This window comes from Phalacrocorax aristotelis, chromosome 19 (genome assembly GCF_949628215.1).
Source record: "Phalacrocorax aristotelis chromosome 19, bGulAri2.1, whole genome shotgun sequence".
Taxonomy (NCBI): Eukaryota; Metazoa; Chordata; class Aves; order Suliformes; family Phalacrocoracidae; genus Phalacrocorax; species Phalacrocorax aristotelis.
The window spans coordinates 7,997,550-8,022,978 of NC_134294.1; the positions used below are offsets into that span (position 1 = coordinate 7,997,550).

At 41.2% G+C, this 25,429-nt stretch overlaps 1 protein-coding gene across 5 annotated transcripts in view; it reads right to left on the minus strand.

The window, feature by feature from the left end:
- Positions 1 to 3,179: 3,179 nt before the first annotated feature.
- The window catches only part of MMEL1 (membrane metalloendopeptidase like 1), a 30,337-nt gene continuing 8,087 nt past the window's right edge, over positions 3,180 to 25,429 (minus strand). Inside the window, exons 3-23 of one of the 5 annotated variants that reach the window (XM_075113933.1) lie at positions 24,966 to 25,025; positions 23,946 to 24,107; positions 23,448 to 23,528; positions 22,931 to 23,026; positions 22,201 to 22,319; positions 21,430 to 21,495; positions 19,018 to 19,152; positions 18,315 to 18,404; positions 17,936 to 18,072; positions 17,337 to 17,430; positions 16,973 to 17,101; positions 16,594 to 16,692; positions 15,846 to 15,929; positions 15,461 to 15,564; positions 12,421 to 12,479; positions 10,214 to 10,333; positions 8,987 to 9,120; positions 8,359 to 8,424; positions 5,972 to 6,067; positions 4,648 to 4,724; positions 3,180 to 4,222 (exon numbers count right to left, since the gene is read on the minus strand). In XM_075113933.1, coding sequence (XP_074970034.1) covers positions 4,123 to 4,222; positions 4,648 to 4,724; positions 5,972 to 6,067; positions 8,359 to 8,424; positions 8,987 to 9,120; positions 10,214 to 10,333; positions 12,421 to 12,479; positions 15,461 to 15,564; positions 15,846 to 15,929; positions 16,594 to 16,692; positions 16,973 to 17,101; positions 17,337 to 17,430; positions 17,936 to 18,072; positions 18,315 to 18,404; positions 19,018 to 19,152; positions 21,430 to 21,495; positions 22,201 to 22,319; positions 22,931 to 23,026; positions 23,448 to 23,528; positions 23,946 to 24,107; positions 24,966 to 25,025 — 2,108 coding nt within the window. In that variant the 3' untranslated portion in view covers positions 3,180 to 4,122. Of the gene's footprint in view, positions 4,223 to 4,351; positions 4,725 to 5,971; positions 6,068 to 7,972; positions 8,203 to 8,358; positions 8,425 to 8,986; positions 9,121 to 10,213; positions 10,334 to 12,420; positions 12,480 to 15,460; positions 15,565 to 15,845; positions 15,930 to 16,593; positions 16,693 to 16,972; positions 17,102 to 17,336; positions 17,431 to 17,935; positions 18,073 to 18,314; positions 18,405 to 19,017; positions 19,153 to 21,429; positions 21,496 to 22,200; positions 22,320 to 22,930; positions 23,027 to 23,447; positions 23,529 to 23,945; positions 24,108 to 24,965; positions 25,026 to 25,429 lie in introns of those variants that run through there. The other 4 variants (XM_075113935.1, XM_075113932.1, XM_075113937.1 and 1 more) reach the window with 4 other exon arrangements.

Here is a 25,429-nt window from a genome sequence, read left to right on the forward strand (position 1 = left end):
CCCTATTTGCAGTAAACTCGGCTTTTTGCATTAATGGTCTTGTACGTCAGCCGGACCACTGCAAACATGAATGTGTTATATGTAAAAGATACTGTGCCAGATTCTATCCTTGAATTTGTGATATTGTTCATATTGGCCATCAATAGTTTGCGTTATTCCTTTTTTTTTTCCCCCTTCATATATATTGTCTCTTGGATTTTACATTTAAAAGTTCCTCCTCAAAGTTGCTTCTTTTCTCTGATATTCTGCTGCCAAAAGATGTAGGCTACCGAATTTTTCTGTCCCTGAAGAACTGCTGTTGTCATTTACCCTGAGGTACTGTTACTGGTTAGACAAGTTAAACTATTGAACAGTGTAGCAGTTAAAATGTCCCTCTTTTCTTAATAACCCTAGAATAAAAACATTTTCACGAGCGCAGGCAAACTACCTGAACTTGTTATGAAATCTGTGATTGTCAGGCTAACCTAGACCTAACTCAGGATGAACCCCTGAGCAGAAGCTGGCAGAAGGAATGGTAAGTTCACAGCAGAGCAGGACTCCCCTGGGGAGTCCTGGGATAACTCCCTTTTCTCAGAACAAGCTGAGAAAGTAGGTGTCTATTACTATGATATGTAGGGGGCAAATATTAAAGGCATCTCAGGCCAGGACACTTTTCTTGGAGAGTCCATCGCACTGTAACACCTGGCTTTTAAGGTCATGTGAGGACAGAGGAAAGAAAGGCACTTTGGCCAACTAAGCTTACCGGAAACGCCACGTGAAAATATCAGCCACAGAAGGGAAAAAGGTTTTATCACCTGACTAAGAAATGTAGTTTTACTGTACGCATGCAGTCTGGCATGGGCAGTCTGAGTAAGTGAAGATGGACAAAATGCAGATAAATACAGTTTATTTTGCCTGCCACCATACACAAATAAATAACAAAAGCTGATTTGTCAGAGCACTTGACTGTCTTTTAACAAGTCATTTAATGCTAAACCAAACTAAAATCCTTCCAGTAGGAAACAGTAGTCAAGTGATTGTTCTATGAACATCAGTTTTAGATGTGATGAGAAAGGTGAACCTCAATGGCCAGAACAAAGCTTGGATGGCGTTTCATGCGACGGAGGGTTGTGGATCACGTCGGATTTACGCAGCTAAAGAGCAACTTAGAAGAATGAGGTCCCTGTCTATTACCTGTATAATCCAATCCAGGAGCAAATACAAACCTAGTCTGTATGACAGTCACTTTTAACAAGGCATGGGACGTGAGCATTTGGTTAATTCAGGAGCAAAAATATTCTTTTAAAGTGAATAAAACCCCGAATGAATGGAACATAATTAGGCTTGTCTTCAACATCCCATTGCAAACATCTTAAAGCACTGTTGTTATGCAAAACTTAGGCTTCATAACTCTCACCAGATCATGGATATATTGGCCTCTTACCTCTCTAATGATGGTAGAGAGAAAATTATATGATTGGCGTGAAGCCTTTTAGGATACCAGAATCTCAATGTGCTGCTACACCTGCCATCTAACCACATGGTTCTAGTCCTGGCTGGAGCCAAAAGCTCATGGTGAGAGTTGAACCTTGATTAACGTCTAAATCAGTTACTGTCCATCTGTGTTTTACCGAGTCTGTGTTATCCCTAACTAGCTTTAACTTGTATCATCTTTGTTAATCTTTAAGTCACATGGATGATTTACTATGATATCATACGAAATTGCTTCTCTTGTGTTTTAGTAGCATTATTAAGTCTGATTTCAAAAGGTTTTGGTGTTCAGTATCAGAGAGGTCTGGAACTTACCAAAATGGACCAGCATGAAGTGTGGTAATACCACTGTGAATCTGGGGGGTTTGTATTCTACACTAATGCATCTCTGAGGTAAGCACCGGGAACGCGCAGTACCTTATCCAGCTGGCTAGCAGGAAATAAACATCTCGCTACGCAGCTCAGCAGAACCAAAAGTTTTAACATCTGAAGCACTTCAAACCATATGGAGGCGTGAGCAGGACACACATGCCACGTTCTGTGCTCCGGGTTCCCTTTAAGAGCTTTTAAGTCACCTAAAGGGGAGCTTAATCATAGTGTAGAATATTGTAACTTTCTTCTAAGAAGGCTCTCAGACCTTGTTAGTGCACTCCCCTCTTCAGCGGTTTTTTGTTGTTTTTTTTTTTTTTAGTGTGGGTCAATCCTAAGGTTGTCAGGCACTTTAATATATGTGAATTCAACAGTTCCCATCTGAAAAAAATATCCTTTCCTCCCACTTGATCTGCCTTGAATCAGGGTCTTTGTTAGCATTAACGTGGTCAAGTGCAGCTCGCAGGTAACAGACGCAGCTGAAACACACACAAAACCACAGCGTCGTTCAGGCTGCGCTCCCTTGACGGGGTCAATATATAGACCTCTATATCTGAGGTGCGGCACAGAAAAGAATTAGATATGAGACGCTTTTCCTCTTACTATTACCTGTGCCGAAAGCCAAAGTCTATGCTTTGTGCAGTAGCTGTTGCAGCAGGCAACTCTGCTGGTGGGTGCTGGACAGTCTGTTCTTAGTCTTTTGAAGAGAATAAACAAACTTGCAGCTAAGGCCCCTTGCTACTTGTTGTCCCTTCTGTACTTAACCCTCAGACTTTGAAGGGCATCAATGAGTGGTTAATCCCTGAGGTAGCACTGATTCTCTGAGAAAGCTGTCTTCCAAGATTACTTTAAAGATAGAAATAAAATATAATTGAACTGTGTATTCTCAGGTACCGTAAAAGCGGCAACTTATCTATACACTGATTTCACTTTAGCAGGTAAAATTCATGCAGAAATCGGGAGGGTTTCATTCAGTGATGCAGCCAGCTCTTGTCCAATGGCCAGAATAATTCAGTGGATCCTCCTCTTATGGCAAAGCTGCTCCTGTTTAAGTGATTTCCATTTCCCTCCCTGTTGTTAGATAATCAAACCTTTTGCAGCAGTGCGCTAACGCAATCCGTGAAGCAAATGGATAGTGGGATTTGGCACTTCCTAAGCGAAGCACTAGTAGATGCTATCTTGCTTTCCAGTGATTTCTCTGCTAGAAAGAAAAGCATTTGCTGAATGAGCTTAAAATTCACTATTAAGTGTTGGTAGTTTAAAATATTATTATTCTATTAGAATGCTTACTCAGGAAAGCCACCCAAAGTTCTCCATAGGAAAATACTTGCTGAATTGGCTACCGTGAATTTTTTTTATTAAAAATTAATACTTGTTACATTTTCAAGTGTAAATACTGAAAAATAGCCTATGGCAAAATGAAAAGGCACAGGATTAAAACCAGCTTAATTGTTTCCATGGATACATGTTTGCTATTTGGCAAAAAGTATTTTATACAATTTCTACAAGAATAAGCATCATTTTAAATATATCTAAAGGGTGGGACCCTGTAATTTTAACCATAACAACAGAACTTGTACTCTTAAAAACGTGATCCTTCTATCTAGTAATTCCTCACTTTAAGGTCACGTTGCAGTTGTTCTTTGGAGCAGAGGAACTCAAGTGCAGGAGAGTGCAGCCTTGCATTAAGTTAGCAGCCGACAGGCATCTTAACATACAGCTCACTTGTAACGTATCAAGACAAATAGCAATCTCTTACAACAAAGCGGTAATCAAAGTGCGAGGACACAGACAGCACGAGAGTTTGAACTAGCTCTAACCTGAACTTGGGAAGAACGCACCAGAAACTGAATCAGAATACTGGAAAGCAGCTCAGCGAAACATCTCCAACAGGTTTGCTGAGTCCCAGAAGGCGGAGTTGTAAGACAAAATTATTGTTCCTTTCTGAAAAATAGATGTATAGCTGTTTGTGGGTTTTGTTTTTTGTTTAAGAATTAGTCTTTGTAACCCTGATGCGGTATCTTAATAACAGTCAGGATGTCGTTTGAAACAGTCATTTCTGTTCTGGAGCATACTGTGGCTTTCGGCACAGCCTATCAGTCACTGAGGTACCTGTGTACTTCCCAGTGGAACTGTAGGAGCTTGAGTGCCGTGGTCTCCTTGATCCTTCAGTAGCTGCACCATTGGCCGTGGCTGTGACTGAATGGGAGAACATCAGGCACATCAGTGAACTGTTTGCGGCGTCACCAGAGTAGGTGTCAGTCTCGCCAGGGTTCTTTTTGGTTACCACACTCTGCATTTCTCTGCAGGATGCATGGCTGTGCCTCTTTTACAGTGGAACACCTCTGAGAATGCTTCAAAGTTCTGCAAAGATCCCATCACCCTAAACAAAGAGAAGGAACTTATTTACATGGATACAGCACATGGAGATTGTTGCTCCGGAAAACAGAACGCCATGTCCATAAAGTGACTTAGAGTCTTATAACCCCATTATAGTCACGGAATACGGGATACTTTATGCAAGAAAAATACAGCTAATATGACTAATGAAATGCTAGAGCATACAGAGCACGTAGTAGGTGGGTTCTGGTCCATTCTCTGTGGCAAATTTACCAGGCCAAGTACAGGAAAGTACTCTTCAGCAGTGTTCTACAAGCTATGGGAGAAATTCTGAAAGTTAGTCTAGACTTATCTTGTCTGTTAGAATATAGCCGCGAGCAATGATCCGCTGCCTCCTGTTGCGCTGTGCTGGGGCAATGGGTTGAACCAAGTAAGTTATCAATTAGTAAATCAGTTCGTAAAACCCACCTGTATTTCAGAGGGCTGTGAACATCTGTCTTTATTGACTGGCTAGCATATTCTGGTCTGTAGGAACCACACCAAACCTAGACAAGGAGGATTAATTGTTAGTGGGTCAGTATGGAAGGGAATTCAGTCTGGGGACCTTCTCATTGTTTTTCAAAGTTTTGCCTAAAAGCCATCCCAATTTGTTAGAATATAGTTGGAGTACACTTTATAGAGAAGGCAGAACAGATACAACTATTTATTAATTCGTTTTTGTTTTATCAAGTTCTTGGATCAAGATCGGATGCCTTGGGATCGCAGAATCCCTGACTGATGGGGGTTGGAAGGGGCCTCTGGAGCTCACCCCATCCCACCCGCTGCTGGAGCAGGCACCCCCAGAGCAGGGGCACAGGGCCGCGTCCAGGCGGGGGGTGAATGTCTCCAGGGAAGGGACCCCACAGCCTCTCTGGGCAGCCTGTGCCCCTGCTCTGGCACCCGCACAGGGAAGGGGTTTGTCCTCATGTTCAGGTGGAACTTCCCGTGTTCCAGCTTGTGCCCGTGGCCCCTTGGCCTGGCGTTGGGCACCGCTGAAAAAAGTCTGCCCCCAGACTAATAATAGATACATTAGCTCTTGATTTCACCTATGTGTTTCCTCAAACAGATTAACTGAAGTCTGAGAGTCTGAGGCACAACTAAGTGTCTTGGCCTACGGTTAAATATTTGACCTACTGTTAAATAGTTGTTACTCGAAGAGTATAAACATACGAGAGTGTCTCATCCAGGCTGAAGGGTGAAATTCAACTCAGCAAACTTATTGCTTCTGCATTGTAATAAAGTGGTATAGAGGAAAATAAATGGAATCTGTAGCAACATCTGTGATCCAAATATGCATGCCTATTTCAGGGCTGCTGGCTTGGTATCTCTCAGGCGTTCATTTTTCTCCAGCACATGTTAAAAAATGGATTAAACCCTGTTTGTATTGAAAGCAAAAAGGAGTTTTCTCCTAAATGTTAGCGGAACCAATATTTGCATGAAATGACAAGCTCTTGAAAGCTGTGGCCCCCCATAAGTTGTTGTCTGATACACTTCTTCGTTGGTAGAAGCCCTGTTTCTCTGTATCCTCACTCCAGCAAGTTTCAGCAGTGCCCTCAGAAAAGTTATTGCAAACTCCTTCCTCTAATCACTAAAGCATCTTTTTCACACCGGTCTTGAGCAGCTTTTGATGAGTGCAGTCAATGGTGAATCACTGGCCCAAGCAGAGCTTGGGACTGATTTTCTCTCTAACCTTTAGGATTATCTAATCTATACTTTCATGCTGCATGTAGTGGCTGCATCCAAGTGTTCTTACCTGAGCAAAGTTGAGGAAGAAAAGCTGTTTGTGGGACAGATTCAGTCCAGGCAACTTTGGCTCCTTCCCTTCCCGTTCCAGCCATTTTAGGTAGGCCTAGAAATGATCAGATTCAATTCAGAGAAGCAGCAGGATGGCCTATTCAGGCACGATGGGTTTTTAAAATGTTATTTTGGGGTGAGAGATTTTAGCCACAATGTGCATGAACCCAACATATCTTCCCTTCTGTATTTTTGTCATTTTTATCTTTCTAATACAAATAGTACAGCTAATTTTATGAAAAACCTGTCAACGTACGTACTCTGTTGACTCTTCTGGTAAAAAAATGAAACACATAATTTGTCTTCAGCTTCTTAAATATGGTAATCTCTGAGCTGAAAACTGTTACAAAACAGGAAAAAATACCAATCTCTCATATGGAAGCAGCCTTTCAGAGTGGTAGTTATGGTTGGCCAGTTGACCTTCGCCGCAAGAACCTACGCGTGTTCTTTAGGAGTCACTTGGAGATCTATTCTGAATTTCCTCAGCAAGGAGGCACACGCTGTTTCAGCGAAAGGTATGCCACTACTCCGATGGACCATTGGTTTGCTATTGTGTCTCAGCAAGGAAGCATGACTAAGCGTGACTGCTAATATCATGTTTAAGTATAGCTGGAGATAGATATTAAATCAGTAATGCTATGGAGACCAAATGCCCACGACCGCAGTTTGCAGTAAAATCATCAGCTTTCATATGACTATGTCTGTAGGAATTTGTAGCTGGAAATAAAGTGTTAAGTCTTTGCTACAGTTCTATGGTGACGATTTTTATCTCTTCAGGTAACTGCTCATAAAATAGCGGATAATAACCTTGCTCAATGTTAAATCCATTACCTGTTATTGTTACACATTAATTGGCCAATTTTCTTTTTTTAGCTATATTGACATAATGGAGACAAGTTAATGTGTCCTCATGCTGGTTAATATCAAACGTCCTATTACCTTATCCTCTTAGTTGCTGAGATAGTCCCAAAGCACAGAAAACATAAAACGTAGAGCTGAGGGTAAAAATACATTCAGCACCACAGAACATGGGAGGATTCTGCATGCAGGCAGTTTATGTCATACCCCACGACTCTTCCACATTTGTAATAGCTCTTAGAACGAAGTACGTATTCACTTTAACGAAGTAATTAATTTTAATGGTATCCCTCAGAGTGAGAATTGTCAGGTTAGATCTCTGAAAATTCAGGATGTTCTTCTATAAACACCCTTAACTGCTGCCATATTCAAACCACCAGAGATAAAAAGTTTTACGGTGACATCTGTTAGGATTATTTGTAGAAAAGAACATTCCATGCTTGCACCTGAGCTCCAGATGGAAAGAGCCTTTGTGTTGATAAATACCGTGTTCCTATTCGTAACAATGGTTTCTAGACCTGGAGGATCAAAGATACTGGACTCCCCTGAGTCTGCCGGCTGACTTCCCCTGGTAGAGCAGGAGAAATAAGGCGATACACGATAGTGTTTGTAACAGAGATAACCATGCTGAACAACAGGTTTTGAACCCAGCACGGAGGCAGTGCTCTGAAATATCAGTTGCGTTCCTCTTCTTCTGAAAGTAACTGACTGGTTCAAGCAACGTTTTACCTTGGAAAGAGGCAGGCGGTTCTGAGATTATCAGTCCTTGCATTTTTATTCTGCTTTCTGGCTGCGTGAAAAGTAAATAGCAGCAAGGTAGAAGGGACTTCTTTGTGTTCTCTTCCTAAAGCTTATAAAACACCTAAATAAAGCAAAAAAAGGAGCTAGGCTTTTAGAGATGGGTATTTTGGTAGATGCGATCTGTATCCCTCTTGGGAAAGAGATGGTATTTCCATCTATTCTTTCCATGTCCTACCTGACATGTCACTTTTGAGATCAAAGATGAAAAGCGTGAGAGAAATAAACTTGGAAAAAACCAGTTGCTCTGCTTCATAATATCACCAAACTGTGTTGCCAAGAAATTAGCGCTCTGTTGCCATGTGACAAGCTGTTTGAAGTCGTAGCTGCCATTTCCAAAATTAAGGGCTTTGGAAAATGGAGGGTGTTGTACCTTTTTCCTAGCTAATACGGTGCCTATTTATGAACATTGCCCTTGTTTACCTGAGACAGAAGTATGCAGCATCAAGCATTGCAGTACATCGAGGGATAGCTAGGAGAATGAGGTGGTCTTCTGGGTGCAAGAATGCCAGCAATCCTACACTGTGATTGGATCTATGGGGACATAAGCTTCTAGATACATAACTGAGGTTTTAAGTTTTTGAATATGGTAATAACATGTTAATTGTCAAATTTTTTTAATGACAGAATAGGTAACCCCATTGGTGAGTCCCAGGGGTAAAGTTAACTCACAGTATATTTGAAAGTTACCTTATAAGCCTGTCGGACTCCTCCATTATCTGCAATATTTTCTCCTAATGTGCTTATTCCACTGATCTGTAAAAGAATAATCATTCATTTAGTCTTAGCCAGTAACATTAGCAGCCCTAAGAAGCACAAGCTGAAGCAGTCATGCATCATGGATAGACAGTCATGTCTGGAACAGAGGGAAGCAGTGACTTTGTGCTGGGGCAAAGAAAGGAGAGAATGAAAATAAAAAGTTAGTAGGCTAAAAGCTGTAGATTAGAGAGAATATATGCAAGCATAACATGAACAGAATATGGGCTGCTGGGCAGAACATATGCTAGCAGGACTGGCAAAATACAGTACCAAACACCAGATTTCCTGCCCCCTTGCAAAAAACACCTCAGAGGGTCTGGCAGCAAAAGCACACATGGGCCCAGTTCACCATTAACCCAATCGCACACAGATATTGCTGGTTTTCTAGGCTACACTAGTATCCCTAATTTACAAGAAACAACCCTTTTATCTTATTTCCAGAACAATTATCCTATAGCATGGTGGGTTTTGTGCTTGTTGGCTGTAGAGATTCTCCATTTACATTCATTATTTTTCTATATAAAAAGCCAGTGGTGTGGAAATGGTTGGGTTTACCCACATTTTGTCCTCCAGCCAGCTCCCATGTGTAGTTCCCGTACTGATAAACCATGCAACGAGACTGCTCCTTGAAATGCATAGCTGAGAAATTGCTCCACCAGTCAAACATATTTCCATCTTTATCAAAATTCCTACCTGTATGAAAATCCAATAAAAAAAGAAAGTTTTGAGTGAGAGTATGTTAGAGCAACCGTTCTTCCAGCGTAGCACCTGTTTCTTTTTAATGTTAGAGCTGCACTTCCTCCCTTCTTTCCTCCTTTGATTTAAATGGTCTGTGCTACAGAGATTTATCGGAAATGGTTTTGGCACAGTTGATTCTCCTTTGGCACAAGGGAATGATCAATTGTGGTCCTTTCATCTCTATTATTCCGTGATTTCCTGTTCAGTCAGCAGCCCTGACTTCAGTTATAGCACTACGGCCTAGTTTTATTTCAAACTGGATTATGCAGAGATCACGTAACAAAACTTACCACCACCTTTGAGGTGTCTAAGGTGCTTATTCTGCATGTACACTGTGTCCGTGTGACACAACTGAGGCTCGTAGAGAATTACTTTGCCACAGCAAGAGAAAGCTGGAATTGCAGTGCTGGTGTTTGCGTTCTCAGCTCTCTGGCTAAAGCACGCTTTTAATTTGCTACGGATGTAGATTTCTGAGGCTGTATTACGTGCTTATGTGTAATCTGCACAAGCTTGAATAACATAAAAGTACCACATTGAGTAAAACCCATGTAAAAGAAGTTACTGGCTTATGGCATCAGAGGTGAGTTTTTGCCCCAAATTATTTTACACAGCATTCTAGAAAGACAATAAAGTCAACTTATTTCAAATATTCATGTTGAAAAAAAAAAAGTCTCTTGTGGTTTCCTGACACCACTGACAGCTCATCTACCCCAGGAATGTAGTTCACAGATTTCATTTTACTTCAGGAGCCAGCATATCTGCTTGCCTTGTGTTTCCGATGTGACGGTGCTGTAAAAGTAACAGCTTTTTCTGAGAATGGCCACTGACTCTATTTTTAACATCTGCTTACTTCTGGTGTGACCTGCTTGGTTCCTGAACCGCTCACTGCCGAGCGTTCAACAGTGTGCCCGTATGCTCCCAGAGAGTGACTTAGCGGGTACGAGCTCCTGCGTGCGCCGATACGTCAGTCGCAGCAGTGTGTAACTCAATTTCTTACAGTACAATGAGAGCCACCGAAAGAATCATGTTTTCTCAGTTATCTTCTCACCGTTGTCATCAAACCCATGAGTAATTTCATGCCCAATAACCATCCCGATCCCCCCGAAGTTCAGGGCTTGTGGTTGGTGTTTGCTGAAGAAGGGAGGCTGGAGAATCCCGGCAGGAAAAACTGCAAAGAAGGGAAGAGAGAAGGAGATACTGTGAGGTAGCTTTATTTCTGCATACGTCGCAGGCAGGTTGTGCGCTTGGTTTAACGATTGGGAAGGAACATAAAATATAAAATGATTAGAAACAACATCATGCCTCCTCATGTGAAATTGTTTCTCTTGATAAATGGAACGACACATTAATAAAGATTTAATTTTGCACATCTGCAGCTACAATATCTCCTTGTTTACGATGCAAGTGTCATTTACGTTTCAACTTCAGTCTAACCTGGTCTATAATGTAGGCTGCAGCAAGACAAGAACAAAATGTTTAGTAACTGTCTTTTGGAGATAAGTACAGTTTGTGTTTAAGAGCCATTTTATAGGGGAACTAATGGATGTTTTATTGCTTTATTCTTGTTAAAAGAAAGGTTAGCAATCACGTGCTGATTATCAACAATACTCAGTGCGTAAAACATGCACTGTAGTAATTCCAACAGGCCGCCAAGTGCACTTGGATGCCAGGCTGGAGCGGGGGGGCGGGCAGTAGGAGCTCGATGCTTCCCCTTATAGCCTTATATAGAACCAATGGGATTTAGTCTGCATCCCATAAGGTGAAAAGCATACATACTTTCAGAGGAATTAAGACTGCAAACAATTAATTCTAATACAGTACTTTCTAAGAAGTGAGTTACTGAAAATATATAGCAAATGCTTCATTTAGAGACTATATAGACGGTTTTATCTCTACAAGTTTGGGGAGAAATGTGTAAGACAAGCAGGAAACTGAAAGTAGTGTGGAAAATTATTTTCCTTGAACTAGAGGCAGGAATAAACAGGATTTAACCAACATCTACACCATTGTGGATAGCCATGCTTGGATTTTTGGTTTGCATACTCATCTTTGAGTTGCTTAAATGAGTTATTTCCATATTACTTAAAAGGGCAAAGTTGTAGAGCAACCAGTCGTCTTTGAGACCTAAGTTCCCTGCCTGGAAAGCTGGCTCACAGCTGATTACGATCAGCATAAAACAACTGTGGATAAATAGGGAGCCTGAGCTTGCCTACAAGTATATCTCTGGGATGATATGTGCTAGCAAGCTAGAGGAGTATCCTGCTGCGGCTGAAGGGCTGGTTGCTGTTTTTACTGTACCTACAATGTGGAGGTAAGTGGAAGCTACATAAATGGAAAACAGCTCTTTCTGATGAGGCTAGACAGCTAAATTATGAGTACTTTGGATGTTTCTGCTTTTAGCAATTATTTAAGTTTTTCCCTTGTGACTGTTGCTTGGTTGGGTTGTTTTCCGTTTCTGGCCTTTGCCCTGGGAGCAGGATGCTGTCTGGCCTAAAAAAGGCACAGAGTTTTTCCTCTTATGGTATTTGGCATTTCTTGGGTAGTAGCTCTTCTTGGCAGTCTAGGAATTTGAATATGCACTGCTTACTAGAAATTACTTGGTTCCTCACTTGTTTGGGCTGCTTAGAATTCAGCAAAGACTCTGCAGTGCCTGCAGGCTTAACCTGAATTTGTGGCCACCTGCACCAGCTCAGAGATAGGGAATGTGGGGAGCCAGACAAGTTCACTATGTCGTAAGTCTGAAGATCATCTTCTCTGCTAAGAACAAGAAAGGTCTTAGCAACCCTGCAAGAAGCCTCATATCTGACGTTCTATACGCAGAGGTAGGTTTCTTCAGTCTGGTGTGCCTCTTACCAATGTAATTCCAGTACCATCTGTACAGATAGCAAACTGGAGAGCTGCCCATATGTTTGTCAGGAATGTGGAAACATGAGTACAAACAGCCCAGAACACACCGTGAGCATTCTCTGGTTTCTGAAGCTGGCAGTCATATAGTAGCAGTTACTGTCTCAGGCTCTCAAACACAAGGCTGTTCCAATTACAGTATATAAACTATGCCTGCCAAGCGTGGGGGGGTGCAGAGCTGAATATTCATCCACAAAGCGGCTGCCTGAAAAGAACAGCCTGCCTACCTTACCCGGAATTTCCATAAGGGCACAGGCAAGTTTGCCTCTGGATAGCAGACTTGCACCCCTGTGGTGCAAAAAAATCATTAATTGGTTCCATGCAGCTGTTTAAAATGGTTTGTAAACCTACCTATCTGGTTCCGATTGGGGGAATAGAATGCATTGACCACTGCAGCTCCAATTATCCATCTAAAAATAAATGTTGCACACAAAGTTAGTAATTATTTTTTTAGACATTCTTTTTATTGAATTATTACTATTAAAAATGCAGGCTGCATGTAAGGAAAGGATTGATGTAGGGAAGAAGGGTGCCACTGAACACAGCTGTTGAAATACTAATACCAGGAAATAACTGGTGTCTCATTTATGGGCACATTTCATCCAAAACAATGCCAAGTTAAAGTGAGAAATGCTTTTGCTCTTGAATGTTCAACAGCCACATTGGGGCAGAATGTGTTAAGTGTTCACCAGCTCATCTTAACACTGTGTGAGCTTGAAAATAAATGACTAGTTTACACTCAAAAGAAAATTAGCATTTAGAAGACATTTTGAGCAGCAGAAGGCAGTTACTCAAACTGGAAGTTGAGGCCAAACTTTGATGATTTGGTTTTAATTTTTCCAACAGTCAGATATATAAATGTCTGTATTTGGAGCCCAATAATTCATAGATAATAAGTGTTAACCTTTGGAGAAGTAATTGTTAAGTACGCTACTTCTGGAAACTCTCTCCAATAGCTTGATAACTTTTTATTCTTTATATTTCTCTTTCTCCTCCCCTTCTCTTCTACCTCTGACAAATGCTTCTAGTCACCATGCAAAAACAGCCTGAAGCCATGCACTCATAAGTATTCTGCAGCATCAGCCCAAGGTACTCTTCTTCCCACATCTCTTGTCCTTAATGTGTCTTGTGATGCCCTAGTTGCTGTATCCGCTGTTGCTTTGACACAACTGCTTGCGGGCTGCTCTGGAATGAAATCAAACTTCCTGCTGAAGGAATACAGCTCATGTCTATCGCTTTCAGTGCTTGAAAAGCTGGTTGCTCTGGGCTAACAGACTAGAGAGGACTGTTCCTCCCAGCCTGGGAACAAGACGAAGAGGTAGAAATGGGTTGTGCTGGTGTTGCCACTAACCTGCGTGTAGCACGTGCATAGAGAGGGAGTAGGAACCTGTTCCTGAATTCAAGGGGGTGCTTGAGAATTTTCCAGAAGAGTTTTGCTCTGAAGGCCAGTCTGTTGTGAAAAAAGTCTCCTTGGCATGCCTGATATATGAAATGTTTGTAGCTGGCCAGGTAGCTTGTAATAACTAACCCACCCACCTTCCCCATACCCCCCAAGAAGGCTATGATTATGAACAATGGCTAACTTTCTTAATAGCATTATCTAATCATTGAAATCAGCAATATTAGTTATATACTTTTCCTTCAGTTTAATTAAACAGTGATCTGGGGTGAAAACTGGTTTTATGGCTCCTTGGGGGACCCCTTCAACCCACTGGACAGACATCACTGGGAAGATGTAGCTCATTACATAGAAAAAGTGCAAGTTATTGGTATTTCATATATCATCAAGCTACCAGACTAAGGAGGCCTGATTCATGCATCCATGAAAAGCTTCCCACACACAGGCTTTAAGCCACATGTGGAATGAGGAGAGGTACTGGGAATTTTGGCAAAAGGGCTACCATCTGTGTCTGTAGACAGATGGTAAAAGGCAGCAGTGATCTGTAACAGTTTGTGGGTTAAGAACACCAATGCTGTGCAAAAATTTTTTGCTATGAAGAGCACCATGATTAATTCCTCAAGAAATGAGGAAATGGACAAAATGCTCTGTATTTAGATGACTGATCACAAAATTCCCTAGGTGCAGAGCTCATCAGTAATTCACTGGAGGTTTCTAAGTGTCTGCGTTGTGTGCTCGCGTTTTGAGTTAAAACTGCTTCACAGGAAGAGGGATAGAAAAAATGAACAGGCTTTGCAACAATTTAACTAATGCTTCCCTTTGGAGAGTTTTTGTTTGCTTGTAAAATAACACAGAGTTATTAATATTTTGTGAAAGGGTGTTTGAAATTCTTACTGGAATCTACTTTCCTTTGTCTTAAGATATTCTCTTCCAGCATCACGCTGGCTGGAAGCCTACAGGCGAACAGCACGTCAGATTGGTATTAGCTTCCTTATTTCTGCCTTCCCTTACAGTGTATCTGTCACTAATGTATTCAGCAGTAGCTTTGCCAGCCAGCTTCCTGAGCTGGGCACCTCCAACGCAGCTAACTGGACTATTAAAAGTCCAGATTGGCTAGCTCGTAGCTCTAGAAATCAGGTCATATTCCAAGGCATTTGTTGCTGAATGTGCAAGCTCGGGCTTCTGGGGCATATCCATGTCATGGGCCTGGCAGGAGCTCAACTGCACTTGAAGGACCGGAGGGGTTGTCCTGGTGATGGTGTGTACTGATGCTTCTTACTGGTTAGTGACGCCAACTGCTCACCTTGGATTATTTATTGGATATTGGATTGGATAAATTATTACCTTGTTGGTAATAATTTATGAACGTGCTACTTCTGATTAAGACTAGCACTAGCTGAGGATTTCCCTAAGGGTAGAGAACCGTGAGGTAACAGACAGGGCAACACAGGCTAAGGCCTGAGGCTGACCCAGGATGCCTTTGTGGAGTCAAAGGAGGGATCGTGAAGCAGCCAAACCCGCACCTATGGCAGGCACTGCCTCAAAAATACACTTACGCTTTACCAGGCACAGCGTGAAGTGATCAGCTAGAAACGGACACAAATTAGATCGGTGCTAAACTTCCCCAAGATTGGGCCTATTTCAAACAGAATTCTGGCCAGAATATTTTAAGCCTTTTTTCCCCCAGTTATAAATTTTCAGAGGTTCTATGATATTGCTTATCTCATCTCCTTGCTGAGTTGACAGGAATATCTGTCACTGCTTTTGTGTTAAGTAGCTTCAATGTAATAACTGAATGTGAAGCAGCTTGATGAAGGATTAGAAAGATTCCAGGAGAACTGGATGAATTCCTACCACAAGACAGGAGTTCCAAGGAAATAACTTAGATCTCAGGCATAAGCATTCTCAGCCATCCACAGCATATGCCTTAAACACGATAACCACTATTCCAGAATCTACACTGTGTCTGTAGCATGCGGTCTGGAAACTCACATATCTTGATCAACTCTCTCTCGAAGTTTTTTCAAGCTCTTTTGGGCTCCAGCTCTCAGGTTTTCCAGAATGTTTTCAAAGTAATTGTGTTCACTGAAGTTTAACTAAAGAAACAGATATCCAAGTATATTATTAAGCGGTGCGGAAAGAGGAATTCCTCATGCCACTGGATGTATCTTCTAAAAAATGTTGTGATTGCAAGATATCACTTAATAGTTAGCTCTCTGCATGCATTTATTTACAAAATCCTCAACGCAATCATGTTCGTATGCTGTCCAGTCACTTGGAAATGACAGTTGCACAGGGATAAGGATTCCAAGTGGCAAGAAAATAGAGGTGGGCTTTTATATTGGGGTACTTATCGAGGTACGCACAGCATACTTACGTTGGCATATTCCTGATCTAGTTTTTCATTCTGATCTTCCAAAATATAATCTGGATAGCCAATTTGTTCTTTAATTGCCATTGCCTAGAAGAAAAGAGTTTAATGTTTCCTCTTAATTGTGGAGTGTTTTTTAAGTTTCAAAAACATATAGTTCAAGTTCTTTATTGCTATTGTCCACCTGTTTGTGAGAAATTGGATGCAAATATTGTTTTTTGTTTTGACCTTGTTCAAATGCACCCTGTTGTCTAGTGGGACTCTTTTTTAATATGCAACATGCAGTCTTTACCTCATCTCCTCGTGTCCAGCCACTCTGGTAGACTTGCAGACCCTACAGCACACTCTGACAGGGACTGGGCTTAACCCTCATTTAGTACCTTTCTTTTTTTTTTTTTTTTTTGGAACAGCTATTGGAACAGTGCTGCTGGTCCTAAAGTCAATGAAAAGTTTGAAAAGTTTTCTTTGGGGGATTGCATCGCATTCAGTTGTCAGTCTAGTTGATGCATTGGGTGCCGCCATCGTTCATTTATAAAGTGGTTCACAAGACTCATTAAAGGAAATACAAATGTATGTGAGTTAACAAAAAGGGTTAAAAAGAAAAGGACAATGTAATAGAATAATGAATAACAGGACAGTGAACATCAAAGTTTTTTTTCCTCTCATTTTTAGAGGAATTGGGAATAGTGATGCTACAAAATTCCAAAGATTTCATATTCATGACAGAATACTGAAGTTCCTTATCATCTCTGACCTTCTCACGAGCCTTCTCCTTAGATGTGTCATCCATCCACTGTAACTCATCTAAAGTCTCAATGAATGCTTCACGAATCTTATCTATTAAATCTCGGACCTAAAAGAGAGGCAGTAAGAAATTAATCATTCAAATGCTATTTTTCCCAGTCACAGCTAAGGAGGGGTGAAAAGCTTCCCACTGAAAGGTGATGTCCCCCAGTTCTATGCTCTAAAACATGGTACTTGGCATTTAAGGGCATAAGAACTCGTTATGATGCTTTCTGACTCTTGGCTGATTGATATCTTTAACAGCCAAAATAGGTTGGGAGATCAGGTGGAGGGGAATGGGTACTGCAGACACTGCGGACGTACAATAGTATGAAGGGTAAACTACATACCATCCTCTTGCTCTCACCAGCAAATGTCTCCCTGACATACATTGCTCCCACTGCGTTCTCCATGTTGTTGTTGACATAACTCACACACTCCCTCCAGCGGGCTTCTTCCAGTGTCGTCCCGTAAAGTGCCTGCAATGCAAAACACCACAGGATTAATTCTGCCTATGCATCTTTTCTAAATCATTGCCTGAAGAGGCGGTTAACCCAGGACAAAGGTTTCCATTGTTGTGATTGCTGTTCTTGGATTTCTTTGGGGATTACATGACATAATAATGTCATTGTATTGGCACGGACTTGTTTTGGTGACTGCGGGACTCCCTTCCAGTACAGTGATCTACCATTGCTTTAGGAAGAGAGGAAATACCTTCCTGTAGCTGGCCCGAGCATCCTTGAAACGCCGACTCAAGCTGCTGACTCGATCAATTACCAATCGCCAGATGAGGTAGTTCTGGATGGTGCTGTGCAGGAAAGCAAAAGCTGAGTTCAATCCCCTGTAAAAAGCAACACTAGTGCAGACAGTCAGAGGGGGATCTTAATTTTGAATGGAGGTAAGAAAGCAACTGGCTGCTGCCAGTCATCAGTTTCATACCGTTTACAGGTGACTGTTCTTATTTAACAGACTGGCTAACTGTAGAGGCATCCAGACCGAGGACTGCACTACCACGTCTGTTCAGTGATTCATTAGGGTTTTTATTTATTTCTCTACTAGAGTATAACAAGAGCTAAGCCTGTGACGTGGTTTTCTCTTCCTAGTTAACCTTTTCTAAGCGTGCGAGCAGGTGAGATGCCCAGTACCACGGCACTTTGGACCGTAGGACATTGAAGGCATTACCCATATTGTTACAGTGAAGTGGTGTCACTTTTCTCGGAGAAGCTCTGGCAGAACTAGCAAGTGGGCTCAACAATTTACATTTCCACAATACTTCTGTAACTTTTGTTTTGGATATTCTCCAGTTCCTTTACCTTGCTGAGTACTTTGAGATAATTGCTTTCAGCTCTTGCAGATAGGGCATGCCGTATACAACCACCTCTTCTTCTGGGTCTACCTGAACACTCACTGAAGACATGACACCTTGGATGAAGAAGGTCCAGTTAAATTCCTAGGCAGACAGAAAGACATACCAATGCCAGTAACTGTCTGGACTTTGTACAGTCTATGAGATTGAATATAGTTGTAGTGCTGTTCAGTAGAAAAATGCTTTTTAAGAGATTCTGAAGACAAGATTAAGAACGGGAATGATTATGTCCCTCTTTGTTTCATCACTGAAATTCGCAAGCCATTTCCAACTGACATGGTAATAAGAGGAGGCTGAAAGTATTAAACTGCTCATGAACCACTTACATTCAATGCAAACTTTTCCTGTAGCTCTTTTAAGGTCATTTTGTTGTACAACAAGGTCACATCATGCCTTTCTTCTGCTGGGGTGGTTGCCTGAAGACATTAACAAGGTTATTACTAGAATCAGCTGACCCAAGTGTCAATGGCTGAAATCGCATGCATGCATGTGCACATCTACACACTCAAATAATATGCAAATAAACCAATTTATTTTGGAAAAGAAAGCTCATTTGATGGTGTCCAGTCCTGCTTTCTAAATGTCAGTACAGGAACTGAGGCCCTCCCCCCCTCCCCCCATTCAATAACGTTTCAGTAATACGTTGAGCCAAGTGGTTCCCTCTGTTCGCTTCAGAATGGAAGACTAAGCTGCCTATTTTTTTAGGGTGCTTCAGACTTCTAAGGATGCAAGGGAGCTAGCCCTGGTGTTATCATAGTGAACCTTTAGCAGAAGATGGAAGTTTCCTAAAGCAGGATAATCTACAAACAAATATGCTAGGGAGCAGACACAGCAGCAGTGTATACAGTAGACATAATCATATACACAGAGGCTCCGATTTCTGGGCTGCTCACAGTATACCAAGTCTTCTTCCCTCTAGGCCATGAGTTTCTGGCTGTGTTGAAAACTGCTGCACAAAAGAACAGGAGACTCTCTCCCCCTCGCCCCTTCCCTCCCAAATCCCGAGTTGTTCTTGATTTCTGTACTCACGTTTGCAATCTCTGTTTCAAGCTCCATAACCTTTGCCATTTCCTCCTGGACAAAAGAATCGTCTTTAGACATATTCTTGTCTTCCCGGATCATTTTGGCGATGGTGATCATGAACTGCAGGTAAGCCTCTCTCACCTGCGCACAAGAAATGGGACATGTGTGCAGCATTGCGAAGAAAAGGTTTGCTGTCTGTCATTTGGCAAACCACCCTTCTTGTTATTTTAGCTTTACAGTGTGCTGTGAAGAAGTTTGGCCCAGAGGTCACAGCCTCTGCCTTTGTCTCCAACGCAACACTCCCCCCTCCATTGTTCTTGTATTTTTTTTTCTACACTAATAGGTACTATGGCAATACTTCGGCCCTCGGTTCATCCTGGAACACCTTGCAGTGCAGCTGACAGTCTCAAAATATGTAGTGAAAGCAACACTTCCCGCTTGTCTGTGTGATCCAACTCCCTGGCGTTCTGGATTAGAATGACTACTTGAGCAAAGAGGAAGCTCTGTGCTTTCAGTTACGCTACGGGAATATTGCTCCCTACTAGCCAAAATATCAGGGTAAACATGGAAGGCTTAAGTTCTCTGAAAGAAGCACTGTCAGTCTTGTGAACTCTCTGCTTTTACTGTCTGAAAGAGAAGTTCTGTGTCAGATGGTTCCCAATGATACCTTTGCTTTATTTCTAATAGGAGGGTATGGCTGTGATTTATGCCTCTGAACAGACTTTGAAAAGATATTTGGCTGCTGAGGCAGTACTGATCTCTGATGCAGGAAAGCTTAATACTACTTATTCTTCTTGCACCCTTTTCTTCCTACACAGACCTTGGAAATCAGATAAATACAGTAACTGTTGTGAAATTGAGTCTGGGCACTTACACGATGATGATTTGAGTTTTTAGGCTGAATGCTGAGGCGTTAATCAGGCCAGACTCCCACAGGCCTCAGTATGAGTTTTGCCAAAAGATGCTGGACTAAGCACAGGGGGAGTTTGGGTCATCAGTTTGGTTCATTGTCTGTGGGAAGTGAGCTGTTAAATACCAAATAAAAAGGGGTTGTGTCTCCTCCTTAGTCATTAAGATTAAAAACACAGCCTTAGCCCTTCTTCCTTATAGCTTCAAATCAAAACTATATTAAACCATGCTGGTTTTCTTTTGCTACTTTGGGATCATCTATGTAACGTACCCAATTTCTACCTCCTACAAGTCAGTGGAAGACTGACTTCCATGCAATGATGCATAAATATCCCTCTTTTCTACTGTAAGTGCCACTATATAGGTGAAACTTGCAGAATAGAATCCTAGTTCCAGCGGCTATCTGCAGTTCCCAGCACAACTATGTGGAGGTTGTTTTGTGTCATGAGAGAGATTAACAGAAGTTGGCAGTAGACAAAGCTGTCCAGAAGGTGTGGACACAATCTCATAAAATCTTCACAGGGCTGTATTTTAGACTATATTATATCTGAGAATAGAGTCTTACTCTGAAGTAAGAAAAAAACCCCTAGTCTCACTGATGTTATCATCTGCCTTTACAGCCAGTAGACAAAAGAGTCTAAAATGCTGATTGTTGTGTCTCTATTCCCTTCCATTCGTGTTAGGAAAATTGGTTTGATGTTAGGCTGCAAATACTCTTTGTTAGTATGACATAATGGAGGAAAAAAAATGTACTAGAACAGTAGTTTCATCTTGGAAACTGATAAATTATCTGGCTGTGTTTGCAACAGCTTTCTATGTATTTACAGAAACCCCCACATTTTTGCTCTGAGCATTGGCAGAGGAAAGCAGCCAGAAAATAATCTCTCACGTAATTTTGGGGAAAGGGAAGAGTAAGTGGCAGCAGTTTCTGACTAGCAGAGTATCTGTTCCATTGATGTAGCTTTTGCTGCTCCACGTAAAACACTTTATTTTTAACTTTTTTCCCATAAATCAACATGTGAAAAAGTCTGAATACTTTGGTGTTCAACAAAATGTATTTTGGGGCATTGTATGTTCAAATATGCTCCAGCATGACAATTCCTCTCCCATACTTATAATCCATCTTTCCAGTATCTTGTAAAATATTATCTAGAACCAGTGGCTTTAGAAGAAGACAAAAGCAAATTCAAGATAACATGCACTGAAAATATGAACCTATCCTTCAAAATTAGACATTGTTTAAGCTATAAAACATGCTGATCTTATTTTCCCATAACCTTCTCATCTGTATGAATTGGCCAGTTCTGGGGAGGCTTGATATTTATTCAGTCCTTTTGTAAACTCTGCTACTTTTTTTCCTAATTACGCCAAAATGGTGTAATGAATGTCACAGTCTAATTCTGGTTGTTACATGACATGAAGAGTCGTATCTGAGTTTTCCAAAACACAAGAATAAGTAATAAAGATGTTTTAGTAGCACATAATAAATAAATTACAAGGAATACTTACTCTTTGATAGTTGCCCCCATTAAAGTAGTAATCCCTGGATGGCATTCCTAAACTTGGCTGGTCAATCTGAAGGAAATCATATTTCTTTAGTTAGTGATGAACAGGAACTGGTGTTGTCCAATGGTATCCTTGAAAAGCAATGTGAAAGGCTGTGTGTGCCATCCTGTCAGTGTTGGAGTGGCAACAGTACGCTCTTACCAAACAATCACAGAACTTTAGCTTTCTAGGAACTGGGGTGAGATGGAAGGTACAACTTTTGTCTCTGGATTTCTAGATAAGGACAGGATGGATACTTAGTGTGGGTTGTTAAGCACAATCTTTCGGTAACCATTGAGACCTAAGAATAAATTCAAGCAATTACCAAAAGAAGTTGCTTGAGGGCTAGACTTCATGAATAAGCATAAATAAACAAACTCTAAAAAACTATTTACATGTTCTAAAAACGTTTCCTGCTATATATTAAACCTCACCATCATATTGCAAGTCACAAGAATTTACAACCCTTAAGTGGTATAAATCAGCGAAAATCAATCCATTGATTGAATTCATTCTTCTTGTATTTTCTTTTCATTGATTTTTTTTTTCTTATTTCTTTAACTGCAACAAAAATTATGCTACCATAAAATGTTTCCCAATAAGACTTTGAGAAGGATCTGCCACTTGGGGTATAGTACTGTTGCACTGACTTACAGAAAACTAATCTGTATGCAATGTAAATAATTATCCATTATGATTCTGGTATGTAAAAAAAATTCCTTGTTTTTTTCTTACATAAATGATGTGTCTGCTGGAATCCCGGTCATCATTCCATACAAACATGTCAATGAGGACACGTTTGTTAAATCTGGAGTTCATTATGGAGAGTTTTTCTTCCATGCTCCAGTTTGGCTCTGGGAGATAAAAGGGAAAATATACATCACTTACCAATATGTGTCAGGACCGATGCAGTTGTATAGTTTGCAAGCTTATTGCTGAAATGGTTTAGAACCAAACCGGGCATGATCTGAGAATATTTGTACAGGACACTCCTATAATGGCTAGAAATTGCTAGGATGTTCTTACTGGCCTTATCTGTGTCAGTGATGTATAGTAATTGGTAAATTTTCATCTATAGCTATCTATAGGCAATAGCCTATGCACAGTATAAATCACCGTGACCTTGCCTAGTCAGGTAGTTATGCTCCAAACCCTAATTCATATGCAAGCATTAAAACACAGCTATACTGGTTCTATTTCTTTTGTTTTCATTATTAATGTTGGTCCTTTAGGTTTCCTAACTGGCTTAAAATGCACGCTGTTCATGAACGAGACTTTGTAATATGGGTATTAAATTGCTATTATTGTCTCTATACAGATCAGTGTGCTAAATATATATGATACCCTGACTTTTGTTTATGAAGAAAAAGTTAAAACGAAGGATCTAATTCAATGACAGTAGCCTCTTCAGTGCGGTAAATAATTCTGGTTTAACACTACTGAACTCTCTCAGGCACAGCATTACCTTTGGTCTTATTCCAGTCTGCAGAAGCCACTGGCCAATCTCCAACCATTGTTAAGGCCTCTAGTAGAGGCAATGAATCTCTTTGCTCTATAAGACCTGAAAAACAAATACTATATTGTTTTCATAGGAAAAAAGAAAAAAAAAACAAAAACAAACACCCAAAAAAGGTAATGGTCCTAACAGTTCACATCTGAAACTGAATTCTGTTGATTTCAGCACTGATTTTGACTGAATTGGTTTGGGAGGGATGAAACAGGACACACTTTTGCATTCAGGAGGGAAGGCTTTGCATTGATACCAGAGGTGTGTAACCAACACCGAGCCTTTGTGCATCCCAGAGTGTATATATTAAGCCTTAATGATGTACCAAGGCATCTTCATTCATCTGCAGATTAGCTTTCCAGGCAAGGTCATGCAGATTAGATAGCTGTTGACTGGACTTGTGCATAAAAGTACACTGGTACTTTTGTACATTTGGTATTGAACAAGAGATTCAACAGAACAAGAAGAGACTCACTCTCATTCATGCATGACTTGTAAAGTATTTTAGCTTTCTGAAATGCTTCTCTGTCCCCTTGATCTGAAGTCTCCAGCACACCTGGGGAAGGAACCGTGGCAGTGAGATTTTTTTTTTTTGCCATGGAGAGCTTTGATCTCTTCATAGAAATCACTGAGAATTCAGGGCTATGATAAATACTTGTTACTGTAGGCTTCAATTACTGTGAAACTAGAGTGCTCTTTAAAGCAGCTATTAATGGAAAAACTGTCAGGAAGGAGGACATGCATACAGCTTGTCCTGCTCCTTTTGAAGTTAGTACCAAATCACCTATGGCTAATCTTCAGTGAGAACAGGATGTTCCCACAAAATGGGTGTAGTAAGAGATGTGGAGATTAAAGGACTAGAGAAAAAAAAATCACAACCAACACTTCTGGAAGTTTATTTCTCTGTATAATGTGCAGTAAATAACATCTAAAGACAAGTGCATAGCCAAGGATAGAGTGGCCTCGTTCCTACCTTTTAGGATGATCTCCAGCTCGTCTCTCAGGATGTCAAAAATGCTGTATCTGGAACTAGTTTCTGGGATAACATGCCGGTTCAGCCAGCCCCCACAGGCATACTGGTAGAAATCCTTGCAAGGGTCAGCTGTTGGGTCCATATTCTGAATTATTCTAGCAGCTAGGTATCAAAATCAGACAGTTGAATTCCACAGATTGCCCAGTAATCTCTGGGACTACCAGAGACTGTCAAGAAGCTGCTTGGCAAGAAGGCACCTTGCTTATGCTGCTTATAGCGGGTAAGACTCATTCTCATGTATTATAACTCAAAGGATCCTCTTTTCTGTTTAAAAATGCAAGGAAGCACCTGACAGCAGACACTTGCACTGCAATCGTACTGCTTTACAGAGGGAACCTCTGAATAGCAGACTAATCCTCCCACAGCACCGTGCCTTACAGGTGTGAGCGAGCTGCCTGCGGTCCCCCCCCGCAGCCCTAGCTTAGGTACCTGCCCACAAAATCGGTGTTTCCAGGGGGCAATCGGGAATGTCTGTGCTGGAGTGTTACCTCTGTTGAGGTGTACAAGTAGATGCCAAAAATAAGGTGAATAGCCCCATGTGTAGAATGCATTCTCTCTGGGAGAAAACTTGGTCTAAGAGGATTCTCACGGCACTTCATAGATACAGACCGTGTTGGTCAATCCACATTCTAGAGGCTCAGGCCAGAGCCAGAGAACTGCTGACCACACAGGCAATTTTAGTGCGCTATTTCCTTAGGAATGATACTCCTGGTGACAAAGAAAGCACGCAAAGGAGAAGAATAGGGGTGTTTTGCTCAGTGCTTACACATGGAACTGTATTTGAGGACAGCTGTACTTGCTGCCTTTGACAGTAATAGCAATGTGTATCTAGTCCAAGGGGAAACTCCTTTTCAACTCCTTCAGTCTTAAAGCCTGAACTATTGTTTACTCAGGTTCCGTAGGACAGACAACATGTAAAAACACCACCTCTGCAATAATCATTCAGAGTAACATCATTACCTGCTGTAACGCATCCAGGTGTGGTACATGTGTTGCCTGAATTGGTGCCATAGTGAGTGCCTGTAGGGAGAGGAATAAGAAAGCAGATCAAATTAGTTGTTTTGGAAAGAAATTGTTACCAGTGTCACTCACCAGCAGCCCGGCCTCAGGGACAGCTCTCTTTAGTTTTAGAGCAAGCGAGTGAATATTACTGCTAGTAGAAGATACCAAATGACAAGAGCGAAGAAATCTCTTATCTGTAGGCTTATGAGGAAAATTTATTGGAATCATTATTACAACAGTCTTGACAGGGAATTTTAACTTTCCTGGAAGGAAAATAAGACCAGGTTGGGTTTTTTTTAGCTGCTATCTCCACAGCCTTTCTGACACGTACTGAAATGATGAGACCCCTTTCTAGAAAATCTACTAAGATGCTTTGAGCATCTGAGCTCTTTCATGATCTTCAAAGTCATCGTGACTGAGAG